Source organism: Cupressus sempervirens, chromosome 9 (genome assembly GCF_028749045.1).
Source record: "Cupressus sempervirens isolate cs-2001-9-10 chromosome 9, ASM2874904v1, whole genome shotgun sequence".
In the NCBI taxonomy this organism is placed as follows: domain Eukaryota; kingdom Viridiplantae; phylum Streptophyta; class Pinopsida; order Cupressales; family Cupressaceae; genus Cupressus; species Cupressus sempervirens.
This window is the reverse complement of record NC_143126.1, coordinates 339,948,617-339,970,328: the sequence shown is the minus strand read 5'-3', so window position 1 is coordinate 339,970,328 and position 21,712 is coordinate 339,948,617. Positions and strand designations below refer to the sequence as shown.

Below are 21,712 nucleotides of genomic sequence, written 5' to 3'. Positions count from 1 at the left end.
CTAGCATTGTATGAGTTAGATATCGCAATCCTCCTATTATTGATTTGCACCCTATTTGCATAGCACAGGGAGACTCATGCTTACTATGCAATTAGCATCCTGTAACCATGGGTATTCCAACAGGCTTACAGTTCTCCAATCCAAATCTTGTTAACAGATCTTTTAGATACTTGGTTTGTGATATGAAAATTCCATCCTTATTCTAAGTTATTTGTAATCCCAAGAAATATTTCATTTCCCCAATCATAGATATTTCAAAATCATTTTTCATTTCTTCAAAAAAATTCTCACTGGCCTCATCTTTGCCTCTAAATATAATGTCATCAACAAATAATACAATGATCAGTAATCCATTTGAATTCATCCTTAAGTACATGTTACTGTTTGCATTACCTTTCTTGAATCCCATGTCTTACCTCACATAACATGCTCTAGGTGTCTATTTCAGTCCATATAATCCCTTCTTTAATATACAAACCATGTATTTGTCTTCACTGAGTGGAAAACAACTAGGTTGTTCAATGTAGACTTCTTCCTCAAGTTTGCCATTCAAAAATGTTGACTTAACATCCATTTGATATACCTTTAAGTTTGTGTTTGATGAATATGCTAAGAACATTCTTGTTGCTTCCAATCTTGCAATAAGGGAAAATGTTTTTTCAAAATAAATTCCTTCTTGCTGTGAATATCTTTGCATACCAATCTTGCTTTATTTCTTACTACTTCACCTTGCTCATTCATCTTGTTCTTGAATACCCATTTTGCACCAATAACATTCTTATTTGCAGGTCTAGGGAGTATTTCCCAAGTCTTGTTCTTCTCTATCTGATCAAGTTCTTCTCTCATGTCTTTTTATCCAGTGTTCATCTTTGCATGCTTCATCTGCAGTCTTAGGTTCAACCTATGATACCAAACGAACTTCTTCACTTATCTTGTTTCTTTTCAATAATCCTCTATTTGTGTTGCCAATTATATGTTCCTTAGGGTGATTCCTTCCAACATAATATAATTATCCATCTCAAAGAATTGTTCCTATTCTGCATTTGGTCTCTGACTTGTACTAGCTTCATTGTTTGAATCATAATCAAGTATTCTTTCATGTATCTTGAACTTCTCGTCAACTTTCACACATGTATCTTGAACTTCTCGTCAACTTTCACATTAACACTCTCAACTATTATTCTCAGTCTCTAATTATAACATCTATACACTTTTCTCTTCAAAGAATAACCAAAAAACATACCCGCATCACTCTAGGATCAAATTTCCCTATGTTATCTTCTCTCTTGATGTAACATTTGCTTCCAACTATTCTAAAGTATTTCACAGTAGGTGTATGTCCAAACCAAAGTTCATAAGGTGTCTAACCAGTGCCTTGTCTGATCTGAACTCTGTTCGTAGTGTATTTTTTGTAGTATTGCTTCTCTCCAATAGATATGTACTTTGTTCCCTTCTACCATCATCGCTCTTGCTGCTTCACTTACTAACCTGTTCCTTCTTTCTGCTATCCCATTTTTTTGTGGTGTTTTAGGAGTTAAAAGTTGTCTTTTCATTCCATTGTCTTCACAAAAGTTATTTAATTGGTGCACTGTCTTAAATTGGAAGCACTCCAATTTAATTAAGGTTTAGCACTTATTTAATGTGAGATCATTAATCTCCTTCTCTCTTTTATCTCTTCTTCCCTTTTCCGTCCTTAAAGCCCCTATTTTCGTTTTTTTAAGCTCGAGGTAGGATCTATTTCCCCTAGGTCCTTCCTCTCATCCATCTATCCACTTGGAATCTACTGCTTCATTTCTCATCCACAATCCATCAATTCACAAGCTCAAGCATCCAAGTTCTCAAGCTCTCAAGTTCTTCTTCAAGCACCCAAGTTCTCAAGCTCTCACAAGTTCTTCTTCAAGCATTCAAGGCATTCAAGCTTTCCTCCATTGAAGATCAAGGATTTATGCATTCAATCCATTGAAGGAGTTTATGCTAGATCTTCTATTGCATTTTCAACACTCAAGATCTCCCTTCATACATTCAAGATCCTTTGTTGCATCATCTACATGATCTAAAAACACGGATTTCAAGCACATACGTTCAAGAAAGTTTTGGTTTCACTTTGATTTCCTTTCTAGGGTTTTTTAAGTCGAGTTAAAGCTATTACATCTACATACTTGATTACATTCCAAATTCACAATCATATTCATAGATTTACATCTGCTTCATGTTAGAGCTATCAGATCTACTTGCTAGCATCCCATTTCAATTATTTCAATTCAAGGTTAATTCCTAAACTGGGCTTTGACTAAGGCAAACTCCCCCTGAAACAGCAAACAAACAATCTCTTTGTTTGCAAGTCTTGAATCTCGGATTGAAAAACAAGTTACGGATCTAGATACATTTTTGGACTTTTATAGCACTGTGAAATAAAAATCAGCGTCACACACCATCATCAGGGGCACACTACATGCTTGAAGATTCCAATTCGCCCCTGAAGATCCAATTCGCCCCCAAAAAATTGCCAAAATATTTTTGGGTTTTGTCTGCCTCAAATTTCAACCTAGATCTCGAGTTACAACAACTTCTTACATCATCCAACAACAGATTTTCAGGTTTCTGTTCTGTAAGTTATTATCTTCTCCTTTCTATTTCCATACTTCCCACTTCAATGTTGCTTTATTTACATATTTTTACCTAAATCCTCTTAAGGCAAGGGTGAGAGGGAAAGAAATCCAAGTCATTCACTCTTTTTTCCATTAGGCTTTGCATTGATACTCCTTGTGTCAATCAAATCTAATCAAAAGGGAAGGATCTTGTTATTCCCCCTTGCATCTATGTAGGGTTGGCTTGCTTCCATTTTCCTACCCTACATTTATTGGTGAACCCGACTTGTGTCTTCTTTTCTTGGAGTTAGATTCTGCTATCCTTGTTTTGATTCTTCTCTTGGTTTGCATACATCTTGCATCATGAAGATCTTTTGGTGTATGGTTATTTGTTTCAATATTCTCTTTCTTGCATCTCTTTATAGCACTTATGATGTTTATTAGAGTTTTATGCATTTTATAGTGTTTATGGCTCTTCATACCCTCTTAAGATTGCTATTACCTCTTTAGATTATGTGAGAACCTTAGTTGAGGATACTCCTCCTAATCCTCCTCCTCCTCCTAGCACTTCTTCTACATATGTTCAAGCTCAGACATTAATTCACAATGAGGATGTTTCTACCTTCCTTGAGGAGCTTGTTTCTCATCTTGTTACTCGTGATTGCGGAAAATATAAGGCCCCTTTTGTTCCTCCTCCTATTATCATTCCTTACACCACTTTCGCACGTGATTCTTAAAAAAACTCCTCATGTTGAAGATCTGAAGAATAACTATCCTAAAGGTTATCACATGGTTGTTAACAAGGTTACACTGGCTTAGGACTTGGTATTAATGAACAAGGTCTTAAAAATCCTATTCATGTGTCTCCTAAGATGAATAAACATGATCTTGGATATTCTCTTTTTGATATAGTGCAAAAATATTCTTGACGACCTCCACTTCATCTTTACTTACCTACTCCTAATCTTGATTATTCCGATACTCGTCGAGATTTGGCTTTCAAGGTGTACACTCAAGTAGTTGTTGTTGAACCGAAGAAATCTCCTCTACCTCTTGAAGACTGCCTTTTTGTCTATTCTTGTCCTTTTCATTATAATGATGATCACAACATTGCCGATTGTTTTCATTTTTGCTTGTATGTTAAAGAAAAGGCTTTAATGGGCATTATTCCTTACAAACATGAGGTGTTACATTTCTGCATGATTTCAATTAGTCTTTGTTTCTCACCTATTGGAGTAGATTCCCCGTTATCTTACATAACATGTCCTTGAAATCTCCCAATATGTTTCGTTCCTTTGTCCTTCACCAAGTGGCAAGGTTTCATTCCTTCTTTCCTTTGAGATCTTTTCTTCCTCTCCATGGGCATTTCTTCGAAATCTTATGCGAGAAGAAGATTTTGCTATCTCTTCTTCATTCACATTTGTTTTTATGCATGATGCCTTATCTCTATGAGATATTCTCTAGAAGTATATTGGCCTTGTTTCTTTATCTTCCTATAGATTGATATTGTTTTATGGAACATTTTCATCTATCACTATGTTCTCTTTTCCATATGCATAGTTATGTGTTTTTTCCTAGCAAAGTATAGTTCATATATGTGATCTTAATGCTTCTCATACTATGATCCTCTATAGATTCTTTTCAATTCCTCTTTTCTAAGCATTTTTATATTGTTTAGGATAGTGCTTCCTTTATAGTACGATATTATATTCTTCTTCTTGGATATTAGATGTTGTCATTTTATGCATGGCTATCGATTATTGCTTATGACTCATCCTTATGTTCTTCAAGATTTGGTTATATAATCTACTATGGATTTCCTTTCTTCTCTCACGCTTGGGGGGGCAAGAGCCTTTGTACATTCTTTGTCTTTCTTTTTCTATAGATCTACTTTCTTTAAGCTTATCATTATGCAACATTGTTCTTTCCTTTATGAAGAATGGTGTCTTGACTATGGATTCTCTCTTTCAACTCTTTTAAAAGAGGTGCATGTCCTACATCATCACCTCTTCTTTATTAAGTAAAGCTATGTCCATTATGCATACTTTCCTTATTTGCAGATTGGTATCCTTCATCCAAGGATCCTTATTTCACCTATATATATAGGGGGGGCTGAATAGGTGCATTCTTGTTCTTCTTCTCTTCTTCTTGGAGACTTTATCTTAATCGAGCACTCCACTTAGGTGGAAGTCTTGTTATTAAGATTTCTCCCTTTTGAGGATCCTCTTTCCATAAGCGATATATCTTTTTCACAATTGTCTATATTTTTAGATTGGAGGAGTCATGATTCCTGCTAGGAATGTAGTCCACATTGTTGCTATAAGGATATCTCCTTGTGTAAGTAGGTATCCTCTTTCTCTTCCTTCGCATGCCCATTTGATATAGGCATGATAAGGAGGGGGGCATACATACGCCCTCCTTCTACAGTCTTTGCTCTCATGGGGTAGCAAATACAGATTGTGAGCATGGCTTGGCGTACTTTAGCCCTAGATGTTAGGCATGCTTTCTAAGTCATTCTCAAATCTATGCATTGTTACTTCATCTCTCTTTGGCACACACAAACACATATGCTACATCTCATAATGGGTAACGCAGACAAACTTGCTAAATTTCATTCATGGGCAATGCATCCAAATACATATATGCTAAATCTTATATTTGGGTAATGCATAACAACTTGCTAAGTCCCAATATAGGTAATGCATTCAAACAAAACATGCTAAGTTCCATACAAAGGTAACGCATCTTTTACATAGGACTATGCCATGGTGATACGATGGATGTTGATCTATGGATGGAACTTTGGTGGGTTAACTAGCGGGTTACCACCCCGTTAGACTATTTCAACACCATCTTTTGCAGCAGCCCTCTTGGTGATTCACAGTGGGGTGAATACTCTACTGGGTGAGGTAATCACTTTCTTTTTTCCTTCTGTCTCTTTTGCTTTCATGCTAACACAAATAGATTCCAAAGCTATGTTGATTAATGATATTGCTCTTGCATTTCCTATGTCATCATTTATGCTCTTGTAATAGCTTTCCGAAGATTATATTAGTAGGAAAGATGTTTCTTTAGCTGAGATTTCTCTCACTGGTTGATTTGGATTTGTTTAGTACTAACCTCTTCGTTGTGTCTTTGTCTTTTTCGCCTTTTTGTTTTCTTTTGTTTTCTTTTGCACCCTCGTGCATGTATCTGGAGTTAGGGCCCTTGGACTTGGGGGCTAGTTCTCTTTGATTAAGTGATGTCCTATCTCGTTGAGATTCACTAGACTCCTCTTCTCCTTCTTCTTCTCTCTACTTTACAACAAGCGTGGGTTGATCCACACTTTTGTTAAAGTGGGGGCTAAATGTATCATCTTACATTGGAAGCACTCCAATTTAATGAAGGTTTAACACCTATTTAATGCGAGATCATCATCTCCTTCTCACTTTCATCTTTTCTTCCCTTTTTTGTCATTTCTCCTAGTTGGATTGGGGTAAAACCTAATAGATCCTCTTTAAAGCTCCTATTTTCATGATGTTAAGTTCGAGGTAGGATTTATTTCCCTAGGTCCTTCCTTTCATCTATCTATCCACTTAGAATCTACTACTTGCACTAAAACAGGATTTCCTCATAATCTAGACTTGATTTCTGGATCCCAAGATTTGTTTTGGAGCATTGAGACAGCCCGGGGGTTTGTGCACCTAATCATCAGGGGTGCAGTCCGCCCCTAAAGGGCCAATCAAGGGCACAGTACGCCCCTAATGAAGCCCTATTTTGGCTCCCCTCTTCGAGTCTTGTATTCTAAGATGATCAGGTGTTAACTTCTAGCTTGGTTAGCCTACGGGAGTTGGTTAATTCCGAGCTCTATATAAACACTTCCATTTGCTCCATTTCTCATCCACAATCCATTAATTCAAAAGCTCAAGCATTCAAGCATCCAAGTTCTCAAGCTCTCAAGCTTTTCTTCAAGTATTCAAGGCATTCAAGCCATTGAAGGAGTTTATGCTATATCTTCTATTGCATTTTCAACATTCAAGATCTCCCTTTATACATTCAAGATCCATTATTGCATCTTCTACATGTAACAACCGGTTTTCCCAGGTCTAATTTTAACATCTATAGTAAGCATAGAATACAGTTTTAACTTCAACTTCATAAGAAAGCAGTTACATCATTCATGTTCATGTGAAGAAGATTACCATTAAAGTCGGTCAAACAAAATTTCTTAACTAAATTCTTGAAATACCTTTTAATGAAATTACTTCAGAAATTGAAATCACATACCTCAAAAAAATTGAGACTGAAATTCACCTAAGTATGCTTCTACAACCACCCGAGTTAGTCCACAAATATACTATAACAATTTCTCAAATCGACTGCTATCTCAAAAATCATTTGATGAATACCACTAAATACCAATATAACTTAAATTAGGGCATCACATATCATCTTACCAATTAGGGCATCAATTACCATCGATTTATTTAGGGCTTCTGGTACTGCTTTACCACTTAGGGTTTCCGCGACCACGGCTTCAATTTAGGGCTTCTACGACAACGGATTTTATCTAGGGTTTTCGCGACGACTGATTCAATTTAGGGCTTTCGCAACCACGGATTCAAGTAGGGTTTTCAATACCACGAATTCAATTAGGGCTTCCAATACCACCATATCAATTAAGGTTCCAGCTGTCACGCAATCAATTAGGGCTTCGGATTTCTTTTCCTTCTGATTGCTATCAGTGACAATTTCTCAAGATTAGATAATTACTTGTATTTAATATTCATTTATATGAAGTAAAATGATGATAACAATGAAATACCTCAATTTAATCTTACCTTCTCATAAACAAAAATGATAATACTTGTTTCCGATAAACAATTGATTCCATGGCTTATCTTTGTTTGACGCATATCTCACATCTTGAGAGAGGTGAAACATTGCCAAGGGCTTTACCACCCAACCTCAGACCACAATATATATATATATCCACACGTGATCTCTAACGAGAAAGGCCCTCCCTACCCGAAATTGACAGGGAACATCTTACCATTCACTGGGCATCATGATATATAACACACCATACGACTTGGCAGCAGGAGATCATCATAACAGGAATATGCATGAGCTATTATTAATTCATATTAAATGATATATATTAAAATGTCATAACTGATATTACTGGTTCTTATTGTTGATGAATCTTTCCTCACACCCCCTCAACCTCATCAGGCCTCCAAGCCCATGATTTCCAGGTGCTTGTTTAATATTAATAAATTCACTCTTGCAGGGTATGAATGTTTGTAATACATTCTAAACTGAATTAGTTAATCACAGTTTTTCATTGCATATCCATATCTTTTATACATGTTTAATACTTTCTTATGAATAAAGAAACATTTATGGTTTAAGGCAGTTTTCCAAGAACTAGAATTCTTTTACTGACCACCCCGATTCAATCTGCAATTATATTAATGAAAAATAGACACATTGAACATTCTTGATTCAATAGTTGCATTAGAAAGAAAAACACGATTGGCCATTCTAAATTTGGCAACATTCTTACTTGTCTACTACGCTTATATCTTCAACCAATTTTCAATATCTATATCCTTGAAAAGCAAATTCTCAATACACACAGATACAGCAGATGAACTCATATTATATCCAACTTGCAAACTAGAAAAGAACAACTCATTGCACTCACTAACCATCAACAAATCTTTAAATCGGTGTCTCCTCGGTGCCTGAACCGTTACATCTTATACCTATTCATAAAATTAAGACTCTACATTCTCAGAATTTCCTTGGTATTCATAGTTGATCATTATTACTGTTTGTTTGTTTGAGAACATAGCTTTTCATGACAAAATCTACAGAGTTAAGACATACGTGGTTTGATAAAGGTATAGTCTGTATTCAAAAGTATTTTTTAATTAAGTGATGGCAATTGGTAATATCAAACAATGAATAAGATGAGAACATAAAGTTTTATTACTTCCTTTATCGGCTTCTATCATAAGCATCAACTACTTTATTAGTAATCATGTAAACAAGCTCTGTTGGCATTTTCTAATATTTTGAGCACAAGGTAAACATCAAGGCTCTATTCTATGCACACAACTCTTACATTTTGTATCAACCCGACCCAAAAAAGACAAGAAAACGTGAGTGAAAGAAGTTAAAAACAATTTAGCACATCCTTACTTGGCTACGGATTACTGTGCCTTGCTTTGTGAACTCTTCAAATACCCGCTGAATCCTTTGTTCAGTGATGCGCAAGATTAATCTCGTGTAAGCTCAGAGGTATGATATCGCGCTAGGCAGGAATGATGTTGCAAGTGATAACGTTTTGCAGAATGCACGACGGATCTTAGTAGGGTGTTAAACGTATTTGCAAAAGAAGAATTTGAGACGGATATAACAGGATACAAGGTAAATAGACAAACTCAAGTTGCAGAATAGTGAGGTCCTAAGACTATGGCGGAAACAAGAACAGACGAGTATCTTGTTGGTAATGTCTGAAAATGACAAGGCAACCATATAAAAAGATAATGAATGGCTTTTCAGCTTCTGTCGTTAGAAGACTCAAATGCGCTTTGAATTCCGTCAAATGGAAAAATGAATCGTTGGAACAAAGGTGAAAAAGTTTTATTAATATTATTTAATGTTTAAATCGATGACTAAGTGCTAACATTAAAGAATATTAAATTAGAAATAATAGAGCTGGAAGGTGAAAATAACACAAATATTATTATAATTCGAAAATTTATTAAAATCTTATAAGTATTTTTTTTAAAACATCATTCTATTAATTTATTAACATATAAAGATGCCAAAATATTTTTATATTCAAATGCACATATATAAACTATTATTAGAAATAATATGACAAAAGATCATTTAAAATCTTTTAAAAATACATTTATATTTAAATTTAATTAATTAAATTTAATTAATTATTAACAACTCATGCAGTTCCAGAGATGAGTCCTGTTACAAATCACTTGGTCCTCTACCTGTCTGTCCAATGATGGTGATGCCCTGCCTAATTCTTTTCTGACAATTCTTCCACCCCTTCGACAAGCTCCATGCAAGGAATTTCTCTGTAATTAAATTATAAATTATAAATAATCATATTAGTTAACCTTTTGTCTTAATTCCATGAATTTGCGATTAACGAATAACTAGCATGTCATCTTCACTTGAAATCAAAACGACTAACTATCTTACCATTTCGCCAAATTCTATCAAATTAAACTACCAACTGACTTCATGTGAACTTCAACGTCTATATTTCAAACTACATCAAAAATTGGGATGTAACATTACATGATCTACAAAGACGGATTTCGAGCACATACATTCAAGAAGGTTTTGGTTTCACTTTGATTTCCTTTCTAGGGTTTTTGAAGTCGAGTCAAAGTTATTACATCTACATACTTGATTACATTCCAAGTTCAAGAGCACATTCATAGATTTACATTGCTTCATGTTAGATCTATCACTACTACTTGCTAGCGTTCCATTTCAATTATTGCAATTCAAGGTTAATTCCTAAACTGGAGTTTGATTGAGGCAAATACCCCCCAACAACAAACAATCTCTTTATTTTGCAGGTTTCAGATCTTGGATTGAAGAACAAGTTACGGATCTGGATACCCTTCTCGACTTTTACAAACTACGTAATCAAAATCAATGTCTCACACCATCATTAGGGGCACACAGCAACCCTGAAGATTCCATTTCGCCCTTACAAATCCAGTTCGCCACTGACAAATCGCTGTATTCTGGATTTTGTCTACCTCACAGATTTCAGCCTAGATCTCGAGTTACAGAAACTTCTTACATCATCCCACAGCAAATTTTGAAGTTTGTGTTAAGGGATTATCTTCTCCTTTCTATTTCCAAACTTTCCATTTCAGCATTGCTTTATTTACATATTTTTACCTAAATACCTAAATCCTCTTAAGATGAGGTTGAGAAGGAAATAAATCCAAGTCATTCACTCTTTTGTCCATTAGGTTTCGCATTGATACTCCTCCTTGTGTCAATCAAATCTAATCAAACAGGATGGATCGTGGTATTCCTCCTTCCATCTATGTAGAGTTGGCTTGCTTCCATCTTCCTACTCTACAATTGGTTTGATGTAAATTCTCCTCTATCAAATCTTAAACATTTGATTCTCAACTCAGATTCATTCTCAACTTTAGCCTTCAATCTCTTAAATTTGTCAAAAGCTTCTGATTTTTTTGTTAAAAACGCTACCGACATCATTCTTGTAAAATCATCAATGAAAAGAATGAAATACCTTTCACCATAAAATACTCTTGTCTTTGTAGGTCCACACATATCTATATGACATTTGATTCTCAATTCAGCTTCATTCTCAACTTTAGCCTTAAATTTCTTAAATTTGTCAAAAGCTTCTAATTTTTTTATTAAAAATGCTACTGACATCATTCTTGTAAAATCATCAATGAAAAGAATGAAATACCTTTTACCATAGAATACTCTTGTCTTTTTAGGTCCACACATATCTATATGAACAATCTCCAAGTTTTCTAACATAGTGAATATCTTGCTTGGAAATGAGCTCTTCTTCTATTTAGCCATCACACATTCGTTGCACACATGTTTGAAGGTTTCATAATCTTTGGTAAATCTCTTATTGCATTATTGTTACTAATCTTCACAATGTTATCAAAGTTTATATGACAAAATATTATGTGCCACAACCAACTATCATCAACTCTAGCAACAAAACAACTTTGGTAGGATTCAATTGAAACTGAAAGACATTACCTCTTGTTCTTGTACCTATTCCAATCAGTTTACCATTTATGTCCTTGATTGTACATGTTTTCTCAGTGAATTGTGGATGATATCCAATGTAAACAAGTTGTCCAGCACTCAACAAGTTAGGTTTCAATCCACCAAAAAAAAACACATTCTCAATGTTAGTTATACCATCAAGTGTAATAGATATTTTTCCCTTGATAGGACATGGAGCATTATTACCAACTCTGAGTACTCCATCATCATAGCATTATTACCATCTCTAACTTGTAGGCTTTCTAGGTTAAAAGACTGAGCAATCCTAGAGATAACACATACACAATGACTCAATGATTTGTTAACTAGGGAAAAACCTTGATCAGTTGGAAAACCCTGGTGGGGATGGAACCCACAAAATGATCTATTGATATTAATATTCCTTGTGAAAGGGTGTGGGCTTGTTAGGAATCAATTACAATACAATCAGTACATTAGTCCTTGTTAGGAGACTTTGAACCCATGTCAAAAGGTTCCAACCCTTTTTGAAGTATGAAGGAAGACAAATGAATGCACTATCCAAATTGCTTCAGTAATTGTTATACAACAGCTCTTCAAGATAACAAATCCAAGTAGTGAACTGACCAAATCCGCAACTCAATTGCCAATACAGTTCTTTTGAAGTTCACAAACCAACATTAACTCAATCTTCTGCTCTGTTCTGATCAAATTTGCATCCACTGACTACATCCGCATTAATACAATACAATATGATACTTACAACAAAGGAAAACATCTTTCCTTTATACCTTTTCCTAGCAACTAATTAGGTCGACCTTTTGAGCTTCCCCAATGACAATTAATTACATAGGACCTCATTAAGATATTACATTAAGGTTCTATACATTAAAATTACAACTTCCAAAATAATCCCAAAACAAGAGTCAGTAGCCAATGAACATATCACATGTTACACTTCAACAACCTTCACATAATGATAATTAAGATGTGCTAACACGAACATATCATTACGAACAAATCTTTAACCATGATCTAAGCTCGCTCATCTTAATTCTATCTTGCTCATCAAATAAAACAAAAATATCAGCAACCTGTTTCATGTACACTAGTCTGCTACCAATCTTCACCAAATGATTTGTAACTCATGCTCTCATCCAAAACATACACAAACACAGATGTAGTATCTGAACACATTCCTAAACATGAATTTAAGCTCGCATAGCTTTTAACCTGTCATATCCCAACTTTGTTAATCAATCCAACCTCTGCAATGTATAGAATCTCTGTCTATCATGAATACGAACATATATATGTTGACATCAATGACAAACCTGTCATCAATACAACATATACAAGTGCCAATCACTTCTGTTATCCTAACAGTCTTATGATTTGGAGTTCTCGTTTGGCAAGGTTATGTAAAGGCATCAAAGTATTTATTTAGGGAATAGAGGGATTCACAATAGAGGGAGAAAGGGCTGGATAATTAGAGACTATTCACCAGCAATGTAAAATTGGAGGAATCGCTTTTCAGACTATATACTATAGATTCGGAATCAATTGCAATGTTTCACTCATGTAAAAAGGTGTGACCCGTTTCAGCAGTTTAAATGCTCACTGAGTTTTTGATACCATCGCAACATCAATATTATACAGAGTTGTGGGTCTCCTTATGTAGCCGCGACTTAATAGAGGGCAATTACAAAATCAGTGTCGTGTATCATTGATAACAGCAGCAAGGAATGAACTAATACCACAACTCCTTACACAAGCAATAATCAACTTCAAATGGGAAAAAAGCAATAAGCAGTTTTTTATACAGATGGAAACACCATTGACAAAGAAAAGGGGAATTCATGACCACTCTTCCATGAATGTACTTGAAGTGATGGAAATAAATGCCTGACTATTGTAAACGCATATGTCCTGGGATTTACAGCTGCCATAACTGCAGATTTCCTAAAGAGAATAATCAAGACTAGGTTTGGAAAAAATTTGAATGGCACAGAGTATTATTAGGGAAAATATACTTTTGTGCTTTCATTTAAAGACATCGAAGTCAATTGTCATATGCAACTCCCAAATCAAGACAACAGAATACAGAGAGACAAACATCAAAATAGACAATAGTCTTTTGGAGACAATTTCCAACTTGCTAGTCATATCTGTCAATACTAAAAGGAATAATATGAGATGCGTTGAGTTGATCCAATAAAATGATTCCTGTTGAGTTACAAGATCATGCTCTTCAAATTCATATTCGGTTCCCTGAACATCACAGGGACTTCACTGATGACCCCATCAAGATGCATTGTTTACCTGAGTAATTAGGTATGGATAACTATAGTTTGGTAATCAGGAGCTAGCTGGAAACATATTGTATCTTGTCAAAAGAGAATTATATTGTTGGCATCAATCAACCAAGGAATTCAGGCAGGAAGAAAAAGCAATGAGGTATTTATTTTGTGGGTCAAAACATAAGAAATTACTCCAAACTATGTTATCTGGATTCTCAACTAAGAGGGCAACATTAGTATTTGGCAACACCAATGATATAAGCGCACATTTTTTGGTCACTAATCAAAACCTTACGCTAGTTAATTCAAAAATGAATGGAAACAAAGATTGATCTGAAAGTGGCGACAGTACATTTTCAGTAGGAGAAATGTGTATCAATCCTTGAAATGCATCCCAAAGGATTGGAGACATGTCCCCCTGCAGTCACTGAAAAAATTAATGGGTCAACAAAAAAAGACATGATTTCTCTATGATAGTAGTTTCCCAACTCCATTTCAAGTTCTAGATCAACTTATCCATTTCCAATTTTGAAATATAATTTATAAAGGCTTACATCAAATCATGGTTAAGCCTTGCTAGGCCACAGTATGTTGAAAATATTCATTCATTTGAACTATGAAGCACTCATCTGGTGCAAATTTACATTTAATAGCTTGTAGAAGCAAAGAAGTGAGCCAAAGTTTGACAATTTTCAAATAAAATGTCCAGAAGTAAATTTAACGATGTATGTACAATGTAGAATTGTTGACCAGCAAGGTCCACATTTGTAAGCATCCCAACACTGAGTTGGGCAATCCACTGTGTATTGCCATCGAATCAAGCATATAACATGTTAAATTCCATACAGAAGTTATCTCAGGGTTATTTTCTTATCAATGCAGCATATAGTCCAGCTTTCTTTGAAGGTGGATACCCAGCTTCAAAGGAGAATTTCATGACTAAAATTTTGGAAAAGAAGATTATCTCCACCCTAATAGAGAAAGACTTTGTGCAAATATAAGTGAAGCAAGAACAAAACACCCCCAACCCTGCCCTCTACATCAAAGGGATTGCTTTTGAGGAGATACTTTATCTTATTCAAGGCCTTCAACAAAGCAAGGATACCAAAACATTAATCAATAAACAACAAATAATCACTTCATATTCATACTATGAATAGTTTGAATAGGCCCACCCATGGAGTATATAAACTAGTAAAAAAACCTAAGACCCCTATCCATAGCAGGGCCTAGTCTAGGAGAGGAAGCCCATGTAACTCCAACTTTGATTCTCTATTTTGGTTGTAGGGAAGCCCAGGAGGCTCAAAACTGCAAACCAATGCTGCAAAGCAATGCCCTTTTCCCCAACCCAGCGCAAAAATCCACTTCCTTGATCCCAACAAATAGAGCCCACCTAACTCCTATTTTTAAATCCAATGCAAAAACCACCTCCCTCTACATTGATGCTCCTACGCTCATCAATGATAATATGATTGGCTCCTCCAACAAATCCGAACCTATTGAAATTTGAAACACAAGGCTTTTGATACCCTGACTGGGCATCCTTCAGTTGTTTCCACTACTTTATGAGGTCTCCTTGATCCATACTAAATTGCATCCAAGGTAGTTTGGGGTTACTAGCTTAAGGTATTTGTTTTTCCTTCTTTTTTTGCTTTTTTGCATTTGATTCACATCTAGAGGCCCCTTTATCCTAGTCCTTTGTTATTGATCCAATTCCCTTTGATCTATTCTCCGTCATTTGTCAACATTAATATAATTTCTTTCTTTTTTCTTGCCAATTTTCTTTAAATAGTCATAAGCAACTCCAAAGTCAAAGATAAAACAAGAAGTAATCAACAGCAGCAACCGGCCATGGAGAAATTTAAATAGTTTTGTTGCTAACATTTCTGAATGTGGAATAAGCTATTTACATTTCCTATATACTGAATTTAAAAATCAATGAACAGATTGGCTTTGCAAAAGCATAATCCGACAGGTACCTAGAGAAACGGACTTTCTCACATCTTATCGGAACTATGTTGACAAAGCCAAAAAATACATCAAAATTTAGTAGCAGCATTCAGAAAACCAAAATAGGCTGACTACTAACTAACCTTCTTATCCAGTTCAACCTTTTTCTTTGCTATCTTCTTCTCACAAAGCAAAGCCTCCTTAAGATATGCAGCCTGCTCTTTCTTTTTCTCCTTGGTTTCAGATTCAAATTTCTCTTGTGTCTTCAACACATTTTCAAGATTTTCTTGTTCCACTTCAAGCTCTTTTCCATATCTCTCACTATCCTTCTCAATGCTAAAAATTTGCCAAAGAAAATGCTCTAGCTTCAAAGATTTCTGCAAAAGCAAATAAAAAATAGTTGTTCATCAGCTCCACAAAGTCAACGAGACAAGTATCAGATATGCACTATGCTGAAAATGAAACATTTAAGGAAAATTAAGCTTGTTAAGATTCCCATTCAAGTCAATAAAATTTCATGTTTGTCATCATCTAAGCCTATAATTATATCATCTATCAAAAACCATCACAAAGGAATTCTGCATCTCTGGTCTTGAGTTTCTAATGACATTGCATGATAATTAAATAGAGGAAAGTCTACAAAATAGTTCGTTAATTATGAAATTTTAAGTTTCCCCAATTAGAACTGGAAAACAATTCAATCTCTAAAAAAAGACATCATATAAAAAATACATTTTGGAATGGCAAGAGCCTGAACAGAAGTTAAACAGTCAGTGAAGTTTATGCTACATGTATCACATTCAAGTGACATAAATATTTACCAAGTGGAACAAAAAAAAATTCCAAGTTGACCAGTTAAAATGTACTTTTCTTTAATTACTGACATAAATATTTACCAAGTGGAACAAAAAAAAACTTCCAAGTTGACCAGTTAAAATGTACTTTGCCTTAATTGCATAAAACAAAACCAAGCTTATATAAGGAAGTATATAATTCTATGAGGCTAATTGTTTCGTTTAGTTAAAAGGCATAAGGCTGACAATTTAACCAATATATTTGGAGGACTATTTACAAAAGCTTATAACATACATCTGTAACAAAAAATAGTAAAATACCTATGACCAAGCTACTACTGCTACATAACAAACTGAGAAAACACAATATGAATTTCATTTAACAATTGATCTGCCTTAAAACATATTTTGGAACCCCCTCCCTCAAAATCAGGCCATAGTGCATAACCAATGCTCCAGATTCGCAATCCCTGAAGTAATATAAGGTCAATTGTTGGATTTATGCATACACTGAATAAAACAAAAATTAACAATCTTGGCCAGTTCAATATGCAGCATTTTGAATCCAACTTTTATAGTTGATGTTGATTGAAATTGAGAATAAAGTTGACATGGAAATTAGATTCCTACTATGCTAAGCAGAGACACTTTGAAAGAACAAACTCTATAAAAATAACAAGAGCCTGTGAAAAATATCCTCCATATCACTTATTGGGTATTGGATTTCATTTATGTGCTGACACATCCCCTACATATTATGACCTGTCCCTGCAGGAGACATTTCAGAGATGTCGTATTTCCAGAAATATTTCCAACCTATACCTAATTTGGGAAAACTTCGGAAACTTTCCTGAAATGAAATATTTGTAATGGGAAACAACACCTGTCCCTACAGTCACACAGCTCAAAAAGCTACTTTTTCCTAAACACAAAATTGATAAAAAGGGGCAGGGATGGGCCATGAGAGCACACAAGTACCGCCATTGTAATGTCACAGACTATGAAATATAAACTTTTGACTAATTTAAAAAATTTCCAGCAAGAGACAGCTCTCCAAGCCCACAGTAGCAAAATATGATAAATTTAGAGCATAATTGAGAGTAATTTTCAAAGTTTGGCAATTACACCCAATATTTACAAATTTGCAAAGTAACTCTAGAATCTCAATTTTATTGCAATTTAATATTTTCACACTATATTGCATGAATATAACAAACCCTTCAGATACTACACCTACAGGCTGCAACGAATCTAGAATTCATTCTGGTAGCTTTATTTCCAATAAACCCTGCAAAACTCACAGTGAACCAACATTGCAAAAACCCCAAGCTGTGACCTGATGCTTCCTACTATTGAATTTAATTACACACAGAAAAAGTATATAAATAAGCTGAAATTAACTCTATCACAAACACATTATGCCTCCAAACCCTCAAATCTGGGATTAACATCAAATAAGAGAAACACAAAGTGTGCAAATCACCAAAAACTGCACAAAAACTTCCTGAAACTACAGAGAACTTGCAAAGGTTGATCCCGACATAGAAGAGGATATGAATAGAGTCAATAGACACAACAGAGAAACAATGTCTTCACACTATACGATAACTTCGACAAATCAAAATAGAGACAGAAATGCTGGAAACTACTCAAATTACACCTGCAACCAAGAAACACTGGACATTGTCAAAATTGTTGATTTCTTTTGCATAACCGTAACCTCCAGTGTAGGTAACCTGCTGCAATCCAAGGCCTCCTGGGACTCAGCTCATCTGAAATCCATGAGCATCCCACCCACAAGCATCCCATTTCAATAATTTCTGAGAACTGAAGAATTAAAAGTGCAACTGCTCAAACTCAAATTGTCAAACACTTCCAAAATGTGAAATTAATGAGCTTTCTTAGAAAAGTAAATAAAATATAATAATTTCAATTTATTTCCCTCCAAAGATATTTTCACACAGCTTGTGCAAGATTCCAAACTAAAATTAGAAAACAACTTCCACTATGACAACTTGTCATTAGATCTATCATTACTGCCATAGCCATTAGCGCTATGGCAGTAATAGCTTTGCACAAAATTGCATGAGAAGCCTTAATAGCTGAGATAGCAACTCCCACAGAAAACACAGAATGACATTTTCAACACCCATAAGTCATCAAGATTCTTCCAGAATCCAAATGCCTATTCTGGTTCAGGATCTTTTCTTAGACCCGTTCTGATATCATGTTAAGTTTATGAACCAGGATAGCAAAATCACATAGCACATATCGTAACCACAACACAAGCACAAAAGACAGAGATTTACCCTGGGGAAACCCTCCTACTCGATGGGAAAACCCAGATGCACCTAGAAAAGATTCTTTTTATTATATGCCAAAATAGATATAGAGATCTTTGAGCTTCTGATTGTCAACACTTGATAATCAATCTTATGCAGAATAACAAAACTGTAAGTATCTCACAGATACTTATCACGAGTATGGCTTACAATAATTAAATTGATCATATATTGATCAGAGGATATAATAAAAACATAACTCTACCTCATGAAACACATACAGTAATTATATCACTATACATCTAGACATCCACTTTTTGAATCTTTCTCTCACACCTACAGCAGTATCACAAAGAGTAATATATCCTCACGTCTCAGAGAATATAGAACGTTGTTCAAAAAGCCCAACACAAACACTATGTTTTGCCATACAAAAAGATAATGAGAGAGCTTCCAGGTATCTAAAGAGACTTCACGAAGTAATGCCAAAAACATTTGTCATATCTCTTAAGAATCACCCTTTGATGCCACATAGACATCTGACAACAGTTACAATAACAGAATGCCAAGGGACATTTCGAGATTGGGCTTAGGATGGAACTAACCAAGATGAGGGGATAACAGGTCCAATACCTCACTAGGTACCCCACTCAATTGGAAAAGCACTGGGCTAAAGCCGAGACGGAGGATGGAAGGTCTAAGACACCCTATCAAAGCTACTACACCATAAGTCTTATCATTTCGTACTTCAATTGACATTCTTAATATTTATGTATATGCCACCTATGATCTTTTGTATTATTTATTATTAAGTTTTCCTAGCACTCTTTGCAGGAGTACAAATTAGGGAAAGGTGAGTACTCTCTAAGCGTAATCTGCTACTTGATTAGGGCTAAAGTAGGGTTTTCCCAATTTGGGAAGATTACAGATATATTGTTGTCAGGCAACTTGCACAAGAGACTCCCGAGCCCTTTTGCAATCCAGCATTCAACAAAACTAGAGGCAAGGATAAATAGAGCTATATTAGCTCAAATCAACCCTATCAGATGGTGGCTGTAGCATGGCAAGAATACATCAAAATTGAGAATATATTCCAACCTCGTTTCATATGTTGTCCATTCCTCTGCTGCAGAGAGGATTTGATCTACATACAGCTTTATTCAGTCAGTCAAGAGAGCCCTTGGCAAGCAAAAAAAATTGGTGGATATGCAGAGTACTTTCCAATTTCAGAATGTTGATTCTAAAGATGCCACGAAAATTGATAGAAAGGGATTGCTTGGGATTCCGTTGATAGAAAAGCAACCCTTCCTAGTGCCAATGAGTCAAATAAAGATTCCGATTTTGGTGTAATATTAACAGATGCTGATTAAGCGTTGTGGCAGACTCTCTTTTTTCTGTTCTTTTTACATTTTGCAGATGAAACTTGCAGCCTTTGGGCATTCTGCTGTAATTTTTATATAATAGAAATGCGAATTGACAATATAAGCAATTAATTTTTTTTAATTTGTTTGTTAATTCTCATTTTAATTATCAGATCACATCTCATAATATGTATTAAGGCTCTATAATGTAAATGATGAATGCCTTATCAATGTTATCATATGAATATTTAAGATATCTTATATTTCTTTATTTGTCCTTTTCTTAATAGCCATCCTCTAAAAAAGGGCCCCCAAAAAAGTTGTCTTGAAACTTGGTGTAACATAGGGTTTCACTTACAAGGTCCGCAGATTTTTAAGTCTCAAGTAAAAAATAACTCTTTACAGTACAGACTCTTATGTCCCAACAACTAGGATATATTTCTCACATCCATTGCTAGCACTTATATTAAACCAACAAAATTTATAAAAATTGATTTTATAATTCTGTATTAACCATTCCAAATATCTAGCATTTTACAATCTGAGTTTTACAGTAAGTACCTATAAGTGAGCAACTTAACCATGAATGTTTTCCCCTAAAGTTTCTCAAGCAAGAAAAATGTAGAATGTTCTCGCAACTTACTCAAACATCAAAATGATCTAAATGACCGATTAACTTATATAATCATTCATTCAATCTCAGGGTAAACATTATACAGAAAAAGTAATTCCCCCTTGGCATTTAGCTATTTATTACAGAGAAGCTTTGTGGATGAAAACAACATAAAAATAATCTACAGAGTACTCAACAGAAACCACTAACATACTAACGTTGCATTCACATACCAAGATGCATATTACAACAATAACTCCATTTCAGTATCAAATTTAGGATATATGCCTGCATATACTAAAATTCTGCTGATATGAAATTAATGAGATATCATTCAACTTGTGAACAATAGACCAGATCTCACTTATTCTCCACTGGTTATTTCTTGCATGTTTTTCAAATCTCAGCATCCTAATGAGTTACAAAATAAATGCCTGCAATATAGATTCATAAATACTCACATCAATTCCCATAAAAATAAAAAGCATTTAAGCACTGGCATCCTGTTTCAATACCCCTATTAAGTCACCAACTTAATCCATGACAGTTTACCCCCTTGAATTTCTTAAAATGAAAAATGCAGAGAATTCACTAAACTTATGCCATCGTCAATTTTACACAGAATTTTCCAATGCAATCATCTGATGAAGACAGAGAGGGCATATGAACGACAAGTTACAATTCAACCAAATCTAGCCCAAAACATACCATCTGGCTTGACATAAAACAGCAAACCAAAATCATGGTATGTAAGACAACCAATCCACAGTGTGCACGGGCCACAACTTACCAGTTGTTCTTGCAAGCGCAGATGTTTCTCCGCCTCTTCCTTCTGTTCTTTCTTCTGCTTCCTTTCAGCAACTATTGTTCTCTTTTTCTGATACATAAAAGCTGACTTCTCCTCGGCTCTCCCCTTCTGTTCTTCCAGATCTTCGTAGTCTTTCTTATATTCCTCAGAGCCAGATATGTTTTCAAATAGTGCAGTAAGCTCTTTAGGATTTTTTGACGCAATAGATTCAACATCTCCCTACAAGAACAAATAACTTAAA

At 35.0% G+C, this 21,712-nt stretch overlaps 1 protein-coding gene across 1 annotated transcript in view; it reads right to left on the bottom strand.

Moving 5' to 3' along the window:
* TTN8 (Structural maintenance of chromosomes (SMC) family protein) overlaps positions 1–21,712 on the bottom strand; it is a 188,954-nt gene that overhangs the window by 129,887 nt on the left and 37,355 nt on the right. The window contains exons 2-3 of the mRNA XM_089800051.1: positions 21,454–21,690; positions 15,757–15,990 (exon numbers count right to left, since the gene is read on the bottom strand). Of these exons, the coding sequence (XP_089656177.1) occupies positions 15,757–15,990; positions 21,454–21,690 (471 nt within the window). The remainder of the gene's footprint in view (positions 1–15,756; positions 15,991–21,453; positions 21,691–21,712) is intronic.